Consider the following 10,416-nt stretch of genomic DNA (forward strand, 5'->3'; position numbering starts at 1 on the left):
GTCTCCTGAGTGGCGCAGTGGTCTAAGGCACTGCATCGCAGTGCTAGCTGTGCCACTAGAGATCCTGGTTTGAATCCAGGCTCTGTCGCAGCCGGCCGCGACCGGGAGACTCATGGGCAGCGCACAATTGGCCTAGCGTTGTCCAGGGTAGGGGAGGGAATGGCCGGCAGGGATGTAGCTCAGTTGATAGAGCATGGCGTTTGCAACGCCAGGGTTGTGGGTTCGATTCCCATGGGGGACCAGTATGAAAAAAATTTTTTTTATATATATATATATATATATGTAAGTCGCTCTGGATAAGAGCGTCTGCTAAATGACTAAAATGTAAATGATATTTCTATGGCCTAGCATTCTAGCACCTGGACCAACATTCTTGAACTTGGCCCAACATTCCCTAATGGAAAAATACTACCTCTGACAGTGAGAAATCCACCTACATTGGGGTGGAGATTAAGATGAAACTGTTATCTATTTACGACAATAATACATGTTATGTATATTCTTCATGTTGTCTGAGTTATGCAGGAGAACATGATAACTTGTATATTTTTTACAGTTCTGCATATGAGGGACCTTTCCATCCCTCTCTCCCTCCATCACCCACTGTCTCTCTCCTCTCCATCCCCCCTTTCTGTCCATCAATCCCGCTCTCTCTGTCTCTCTCCACCCCCCCCCCCTCCGCTCTCCATCTGTCTCTCTTTCTCCATTTGCAGCTGGAGACCTTCACATCATTTCCAAACCCGTTTGTTGTTTATTCGTTAACAACCCTGTAATTACTGTTCTAATGAACCTCCTCTCATTAGAACGGGGTCAGACCCACAGTCCTATAATAGCCTCTCATGTCTAACACACACACACACACACTGCAAACATACACACAGACCCACGTCCATGTTAGCCACTTATGTCAACACACACACACACACACTATGCTATGAGGCCTCTTTTGAACTAGGCTGTCCGTCCGCCTCAAAGCCACTCGTTCATGGTGATTGAATCTCATATTATGCCCCACATTAAAATAGACTGCTGCCTTGGAATTCTGTTCCCATAACTACTGATAGCATAATGACATGATGCTGAGGGTTATCAGTTATGATACCGTGTTATGGTAACTGTTGTTTTAATACAGTATGTGGCTTTATGGTTTGGTCTTTAATGTTAAATATGTGGTTAATCTGTAGCTAGCTATGCAATCTTAAATATAATTACATTTAATAGATGCAATATTAAATATATTATACATATTTAATAGTTTTCGAATGCATTCTAGAGAGTCATGATGAGTTTGGGGGGAAGATTTAAGCGGTCGGTTCCACACATTGACAGACAGACAGGCAGCATCAATGTCCTTGCTTTGTAAATGTGTGTGTATATGTGTGTGAGATGGAGAGAGAGAGAGAGATATTGGTTCTGGCATGGCTTGGGGTAGAGTTTGGCTGCGTTGTATCCAGTCTGGCGTGGTGTGTGTGTGTTGGCATGATGTGTGCGTAAACCAGGGTGCCTGGCTAAGACTGAGACTGGCCTAGCAGGGTGGAGGGGGACCCCTCACCATGGAGGTCTGGCATGGAGAGACAGGGGGGAGCCATGACCACACACACACACAGGGCACCATCTGGGACAGGGAGTTTCCTGACACACACACACACACACAGCCTCCATCCCATCTGTCATCAGCAGGACACAGCCAGGGAGGTGTGTGTCACACTCACTAGGGCGAAGGCCACCTGTTACTACTGTGAATGAGTTTATAACACTCACAATATAAACATCAGAATCAATATAAAAAGCACTTCACTAAAATACTGCACCAAAAGCATCATAACTTTCCCCAGCGTCCTTCCCAAGCCCTTGTGTCAGCCTCTAAACATGGAATCCGCAGTCGGGGAAAACAGCGCCACTGGCCGCCACACCGCCGTTGTTATGGTTTTTGTTGCGAATTGAGGAACGTCACGCAGCATGTTACAAAAAATTCCAGTACATATTGTGCTCTTCTATCGCACGTGCAATTATGTCAGAGGGGATAAAACAGTATTCATTGTCAGCAGTAACTTTTTTTGTTGTTGTAATATCCCAAACAGACGTGGCAGTTTAAACATTAATGATTCCAACTTTAAAAGCTGCTCAAAATGAAATTTCAATGAACGTTTGCATGTGCATTGGTGTGTGTGCGCGCGCGCGTGCGTACCACCGTGTGTGTGAAGCCTACTAGACCGTAGCTAACCTAGCTACCGCACAGACTGCTATTGGTATTCTGCACCTGTCCTCCTCAGCCAAGGAGTGTGTGTGCGTGCCCTGCCACAAACCCACAGCACCCCTGTTGACTGGCTGGCTGCAGTATCGCCACCGGCCACAAGAGGGGGCAAGAAATACAACATTTACATTTTAGTCATTTAGCAGACGCTCTTATCCAGAGCGACTTACAGTTAGTGAGTGCATACATTATTTTATTTTTTATTTTTAATACTGGACCCCCGTGGGAATCGAACCCACAACCCTGGCGTTGCAAACAAGCTACATCCCTGCCGGCCATTCCCTCCCCTACCCTGGACGACGCTGGGCCAATTGTGCGCCGCCCCATGGGTCTCCCAGTCGCGGCCGCCTTTGACAGAGACAGACTTTCTGGGAGATGTAAGATGTATTCGTGAAGTTTCTCGGAGAAGGAGTGATGATCTAGGATCAGGTTCCACCTGTTCATATAATTGTATTCATTATGATCTAAAAGGCCAAACTGATCCTAAATCAGTACTCTGAGACGCTTGGTAAAATACTCACATAGGAGTGCTTATTTGGGATCAGTTTTGCCTTTATATGTCGGCTCAACCGGAAATGTTAATGGCGCATTGTCATGTCTAAATCCACGATCGGACTGAATCCTTGAAGCCAAGGTGATGTTGTTCTGTAGGATAAGGGATAGACATGGCTTGCGTCCCAAATGGCACCATATTCCCAGCGCACTACAGTTGACCAGGGACCTATGGGGGAATGACCCTAAATAGGGAGTAGAGTGTCATTTGGTATGCAGAAATGATAGGATACAGCAGCTTGCTTGGTCATGGTTGGACAGCATTGGAGTGGATAGCCCTGGGCTAGATAACATGGCACAACAGGGAACTAGGTCTGCCTGCCTGTTTGTCTGCCTGCCTGTCTTTCTGCCTGTCTAAAGTTCATCCTTCTCTCACCTTTCACCTTCTCTCTTTGTTTCTCATCTCTTTTTTTTAACTCCTTTCCTCTCTCTCTCTCTCTCTCTCTCTCATCCTCCCTTCCTCTCTCCCTCCATCCCTCTTTTCTCTTCCCCTCTCTCCCCCCTCCATTCCTCCCTCTCTCCCCCTCCATTCCTCCATTTCTCCCACCCCCTCCATTCCTACCTCTCTCCCTCCCCCTCCATCCCTCCCTTCCCTCCCTCCCCCTCCTTCCTTCTCTCTGTAGGTGGAGGTACAGACTGTTCTATCGTCCTTTCGCCCCAAACTCTTTGTGACCCACAGAGCTCATTAAGAGGAGCAGGGGAGAGAGGACAGAGCATCTGTTCTAACAGGCAGCGCAGTATACTGGTAACACACAAATCAGTCACCACACCTCAACACAGTATACTCACCCAAACATTACACTATATGGGGTTGGTTTCTTGGCATATCATTCATGCTTGGAGTTATGAGTTGAGTTATGTGTTGTGAGTGACGACTCGTTGCCTTCATCAATGAGGTCACAGAAAAGAACAGGATGTACACGAGGACAGTGGTATAACATGATTAAATGATTCCACCTCCAAGCCAGAGGAGGGCAGTGTGTGGCTGGCCCACTCTGACTAATATGAAGGACCCCCCCCCCCACTCTCTGTCGATTTCTGTGTCCCTTCTCTCCCTCTCTGTCGATATCCCTGTCCCCCCTACCTCGCTCTCTCTTTCTCAATCTCTTCCCCCCTCACTCTCTCCTCTTCAGTGATCACACAGCAGCACTGTAGAGAGACATGCCAGAACCTTTGATCCCACCACACCAGGGGAGAGAGAGAGAGAGAGAGAGCAGGGGGTAGAGTGTGTCACATATACTGGGACAGGCTAGTGTTCTACATTCTACTAGAACTCTGACATAATTATCACCACTGATGGAATGGCACAGACAGGAGCAAAGGATGGATGGATGGATGGATGGATGGATGGATGGATGGATGGAGGAGAAAAGGAGGACAATAACCGCTTGCAAAGAGGATCTGTTGATAAAGATAGAAGATCATTTCCACAACCAGAACCACATCACCTACACACACACACACACACACAAAATCAGCTACTCAGTTTCAAGCCAGTCATTAGACTAATAGAGAGGAAGAGGAAGTAGAGAGGAAGAAAAGAGGAAGAGGAAGAAGAGAGGAAGAGGAGAGAAGAGAGGAAGAGGAAGATAAGAGGAGAGGAAGAGGAGAGGATGAGATTAATTGACATCATCCACAGTGAAAAAACACTACAGTCAGGACACTAGTCAGAGATCAATATGAACATGGCAGTGACCTACAAGCACACATACTGTACAACATACAAACCACCATACTTTTTATTGCATTGATGAAGTGACTGAGCTGTATATGTGTGTTCATAGGCGGGAAGTAATTTGGGGGTGGAGGTCTGGGGGTGCTGCGATGCAGAATTTCTTTAGGGCCCGCGCTTCAGGCTATATGGGTCCACTAATACAGGACTAGTAAAGGCCCAGTGATACAAATGGCTATATGGGTCCACTAATACAGGACTAGTAAAGGCCCAGTGATACAGATGGCTATATGGGTCCACTAATACAGGACTAGTAAAGGCCCAGAGATACAGATGGCTATATGGGTCCACTAATACAGGACTAGTAAAGGCCCAGAGATACAGATGGCTATATGGATCCACTAATACAGGACTAGTAAAGGCCCAGAGATACAGATGGCTATATGGGTCCACTAATACAGGACTAGTAAAGGCCCAGAGATACAGATGGCTATATGGATCCACTAATACAGGACTAGTAAAGGCCCAGTGATACAGATGGCTATATGGGTCCACTAATACAGGACTAGTAAAGGCCCAGAGATACAGATGGCTATATGGGTCCACTAATACAGGACTAGTAAAGGCCCAGTGATACAGATGGCTATATGGGTCCACTAATACAGGACTAGTAAAGGCCCAGAGATACAGATGGCTATATGGGTCCACTAATACAGGACTAGTAAAGGCCCAGAGATACAGATGGCTATATGGGTCCACTAATACAGGACTAGTAAAGGCCCAGAGATACAGATGGCTATATGGGTCCACTAATACAGGACTAGTAAAGGCCCAGAGATACAGATGGCTATATAGATCCACTAATACAGGACTAGTAAAGGCCCAGTGATACAGATGGCTATATGGGTCCACTAATACAGGACTAGTAAAGGCCCAGTGCACTACTTTTGTGAAGAAATTGTTTTTCTTAAAATATATATATATATATATACAGTGGGGAAAAAAAGTATTTAGTCAGCCACCAATTGTGCAAGTTCTCCCACTTAAAAAGATGAGAGAGGCCTGTAATTTTCATCATAGGTACACGTCAACTATGACAGACAAAATGAGAAAAGAAAATCCAGAAAATCACATTGTAGGATTTTTAATGAATTTATTTGCAAATTATGGTGGAAAATAAGTATTTGGTCAACAACAAAAGTTTCTCAATACTTTGTTATATACCCTTTGTTGGCAATGACACAGGTCAAACGTTTTCTGTAAGTCTTCACAAGGTTTTCACACACTGTTGCTGGTATTTTGGCCCATTCCTCCATGCAGATCTCCTCTAGAGCAGTGATGTTTTGGGGCTGTCGCTGGGCAACACGGACTTTCAACTCCCTCCAAAGATTTTCTATGGGGATGAGATCTGGAGACTGGCTAGGCCACTCCAGGACCTTGAAATGCTTCTTACGAAGCCACTCCTTCGTTGCCCGGGCGGTGTGTTTGGGATCATTGTCATGCTGAAAGACCCAGCCACGTTTCATCTTCAATGCCCTTGCTGATGGAAGGAGGTTTTCACTCAAAATCTCACGATACATGGCCCCATTCATTCTTTCCTTTACACGGATCAGTCGTCCTGGTCCCTTTGCAGAAAAACAGCCCCAAAGCATGATGTTTCCACCCCCATGCTTCACAGTAGGTATGGTGTTCTTTGGATGCAACTCAGCATTCTTTGTCCTCCAAACACGACGAGTTGAGTTTTTACCAAAAAGTTATATTTTGGTTTCATCTGACCATATGACATTCTCCCAATCCTCTTCTGGATCATTCAAATGCACTCTAGCAAACTTCAGACGGGCCTGGACATGTACTGGCTTAAGCAGTGGGACACGTCTGGCACTGCAGGATTTGAGTCCCTGGCGGCGTAATGTGTTACTGATGGTAGGCTTTGTTACTTTGGTCCCAGCTCTCTGCAGGTCATTCACTAGGTCCCCCCGTGTGGTTCTGGGATTTTTGCTCACCGTTCTTGTGATCATTTTGACCCCACGGGGTGAGATCTTGCGTGGAGCCCCAGATCGAGGGATATTATCAGTGGTCTTGTATGTCTTCCATTTCCTAATAATTGCTCCCACAGTTGATTTCTTCAAACCAAGCTGCTTACCTATTGCAGATTCAGTCTTCCCAGCCTGGTGCAGGTCTACAATTTTGTTTCTGGTGTCCTTTGACAGCTCTTTGGTCTTGGCCATAGTGGAGTTTGGAGTGTGACTGTTTGAGGTTGTGGACAGGTGTCTTTTATACTGATAACAAGTTCAAACAGGTGCCATTAATACAGGTAACGAGTGGAGGACAGAGGAGCCTCTTAAAGAAGAAGTTACAGGTCTGTGAGAGCCAGAAATCTTGCTTGTTTGTAGGTGACCAAATACTTATTTTCCACCATAATTTGCAAATAAATTCATTAAAAATCCTACAATATGATTTTCTGTAAAAAAAATTCTCAATTTGTCTGTCATAGTTGACGTGTACCTATGATGAAAATTACAGGCCTCTCTCATCTTTTTAAGTGGGAGAACTTGCACAATTAGTGGCTGACTAAATACTTTTTTCCCCCACTGTATATATATTATTCATAAATATATTTGTCCTGTTTACTTCCTGCGGCTATGTGTGTCTTTTAAAATTATGAAATAAAATACATTGATCGATCAATCAATCAATGAAGACAACAACAGAGGTTCCAATTGTATCGATCAATCAATCAATCAACAAGCGGTCATATATAGTTCCCTAAGGGGTTCCAATTTTATTAATCATTGGGACTTGATGCATCCAAGATAAGGATCATTCGATTCATTTTGGCACCTTGAAAAGACGTTAAGCTTTTTTATTTTCATTGAAACAACACAACGCAAAAAAAAAGAAAGAAAGAAAGAAAGAAAGAAAGAAAGAAAGAAACACCATAAGGCTGAGTGAGATTTCAAAATGAAGATGACATAAGTATATGTTCCAAAGAAATCATAGTTTCTTTTCTTATTAAAAAAGAAAAAAAGGCTTTACGTTCCTCAAAGTTTGTTTCTTTGATTAGTTACGCCCTTGAAAGCGTTGTTAAATGAAGCCTCGCCCCTTCTCCCGGCCTGTCGTCGAAAAAAGAGAAATACACACGTTACAGTAACATTTTAACTTCCAGCTTGGTTTTCACAACAACCCCCTACTGTACCGCCTTTATTGTATCATTGTTCAAAATGTATGTTGGATGATTTGATTAGCATGCATGTAAAGTTCTTAACTTGGGAGTCACTCAGTCTTAGCTTCCTCTAGTTGATCATCTTTTCTCACGGGTTCCTCTCATTTTTTTATAGCAAAGTGTCTTTCACAATGTGTCCGTTTGTCTTTAATTAAGTAAGCAGTCCACTGTCCCATTACCCAGAAATCATGTGGCTCATCATGTGACTCCCCACTGGACTCTACCTCTTTTTTTTGTAGCGCGTCCGTCCGAAGAGGAAGTGATGTCGACGTTTGACATTTAACCTATCACCCCCTGTTGACCTTTGGCCCCAAACAAAGATGGCCACGGACCAGGGACCTGAGTCAGCAGAAAGGTAACAGAAGGAATCACTTAAAAACAATAGAATCTATCTAAATATTATAAACTAAACTGCTTGTTGGCTAGTTGCCATTGTTTCCCGTAAGCTATGTTTACGTCACTTGTTGTTGTTGTTGTTTTTTTTTCAGTCCGAACGAATCAACTCGTTCCTCCTCCTCCGCTGTAGTTTCCATGACGACTTGATTTCGTTTCACCTTGTTTTGTAATTTTTGTTATTTTCTCTCTTAGCGTCAGGGAAGTCTCTCTGTGATTTAGTAACATATATATTCATATATTGATATATAATTAATACATATATTAACTTAGACCATTTCTTTTTTTTTGCGGCCTGGGTTCCCTCCCTGCGTTAAAGTCCCAAACCGCAATGGTTCACAGTATTAATGTGAAAAAGTATTAAATCAAATAGATAGAGCAACTAAAGAGAAGAGTGTAGGGAAGGAGGGGGGAGAAGGGTGCAGGGGTGTAGGGAAGGAAGGGGGAGAAGGGTGCAGGGGTGTAGGGAAGGAGGGGGGAGAAGGGTGCAGGGGTGTAGGGATGGAGGGGGGAGAAGGGTGCAGGGGTGTAGGGAAGTAGGGGGGAGAAGAGTGAAGGGGTGTAGGGAAGGAGGGGGGAGAAGGGTGCAGGGGTGTAGGGATGGAGGGGGGAGAAGGGTGCAGGGGTGTAGGGAAGGAGAGGGGAGAAGGGGTGTTTGGGGTTGGGGGACCAAGAAGAGAGTAATAAAAAATAGAACCCCACTACCTCACCCCTTCTCTGTGTACAGAGAGAGAGTGACACCCCATCCCCTCCTTCCCATCCTTTCTCCCTGCTCCTCCCGTTTCCCCATCCTCCCGTTTCCCCATCCTCCCCCGTCATAACTTTACAAACATGTTTAAAACTCCTTAAACAACGGTAGATGGGAAAATCATGCATTTTATTTTTTTATTTTTTTCAGAAATCCTTTTGCGCTTTTTTTCAACATGGAAACTCATATGATGGTGAGGATCATCATCATCATCATCATCATCATCGCTGTTGTAGAACTATCCAGAACGGAAGCAGATCTAATCTGTTTTGTTCTGTAACGCTCTTTCATCCCTCTCCTCCTCCCCCTCTCTCCACCCCTCTCTCCACCCCCCTCTCCCGCCCTCTATCTGCCTCTCATACAGGTGTGGTGCGGCGGTTAGCTGCGTTGCCCGTGTCTGTCAGGTCTTTCTGAATACAGTTGTGGACCTGGAGGAAGCTGTGGTCCCGTTCCAACGTGGTTGAGTTATAGGTGGCTGTCGGCGTGCCTGTCTGGTTCTTCAGCGTATCCCGCGGCAACGTGTACATGGATAGCTCCGTCGACGGCAGCGCCCCGAATGCCTTCAGCCCCACCGGGGACGTATCCCGGGATGCTTCCCCCGTGGAACGGGAGCTGGAGCGCGAGCGGCCCCGGTAGCGGTAGCGGTAGGAGGGGATGCGTGTGATGGCAGCGCCCTGGAGGTAGTCGGCGGCGCTGATGGCGGCCCCCACGCGGAGCTGCCGGTGGCGGTCGATGAACATGTGCACGGCGAGCACGCCCACCATCTCAGCCATGATGAAGGAGAGGGCGCCGAAGTAGAACGACCAGCCATAGGAATAACTGTTCTTCTTAGAGTCCGACTTGGACGGGTCGCCCGCGTTGGCTGATATGTAGACGATGATGCCGATGATGTTACTCAGACCTGGAGGAGAGGGGGGAAGGGGTGATAGATGGGGGAGAGAGGGAGTCATCATCAGCCTCATCATCATAATCATCATCATCAGCCTCATCAATCTCTCTCTCTAATCACTTTCCTGCCTTCATGGAAGGTTGGGGCATTTTAAATCTCTCTCCACCACCCTCTCTCACACTTTCCCTCTTTTGCTCTCTATGTGTCTATCATCTCTCTCTGGCTCTCTCTCTTTCTCTCTGTAGTCTCTCTATCACTCTGTTCTTTAATCATATATATATATAGAACATGCAGAAAGAGCAGTGTGTGTGTGTGTGTGTGTGTGTGTGTGCGTGTGTGTGTGTGTGTGTGTGTGTGTGTGTGTGTGTGTGTGTGTGTGTGTGTGTGTGTGTGTGTGTGTGTGTGTGTGTAAATGATGGGGCTAGAACAGAGCAGAACTATGTCAGGGACATCTTATTTTTAGAGATGAATCCTCATGGGTTCTCCACAGCCTAGCAACAGGAGAGAGAGAGAGGGGGGAGAGAGGAGAGAGGGAGGGGGAAAGGAGAGAGAGAGAGAGAGGGGGGAGAGTTGAGCGGGGAGGGAGAGAAAGAGAGAGATGTGCTCTATATGTCTGACCTGCCCCATGAAGATAGTTATCTGGCTCAGCATAGCCTAGAACTCCTCTCTCTCTCCGTCTCCCTCC

General features: G+C 45.9%; 1 protein-coding gene across 1 annotated transcript; it reads right to left on the reverse strand.

The window, feature by feature from the left end:
- Positions 1-9,198: 9,198 nt before the first annotated feature.
- LOC311117274 (voltage-dependent calcium channel gamma-2 subunit-like) lies at positions 9,199-9,816 on the reverse strand (the record flags this gene model as incomplete). Its single annotated transcript, XM_084192247.1, has 1 exon — positions 9,199-9,816. One exon carries the CDS (start codon positions 9,814-9,816, stop codon positions 9,199-9,201), a length of 618 nt encoding a protein of 205 aa, XP_084048373.1.
- Between the last annotated feature and the right edge of the window lie 600 nt (positions 9,817-10,416).

The sequence above is a fragment of the Coregonus lavaretus genome (assembly GCF_964263955.1).
Source record: "Coregonus lavaretus genome assembly, contig: HAP1_SCAFFOLD_6517, whole genome shotgun sequence".
NCBI lineage: Eukaryota > Metazoa > Chordata > Actinopteri > Salmoniformes > Salmonidae > Coregonus > Coregonus lavaretus.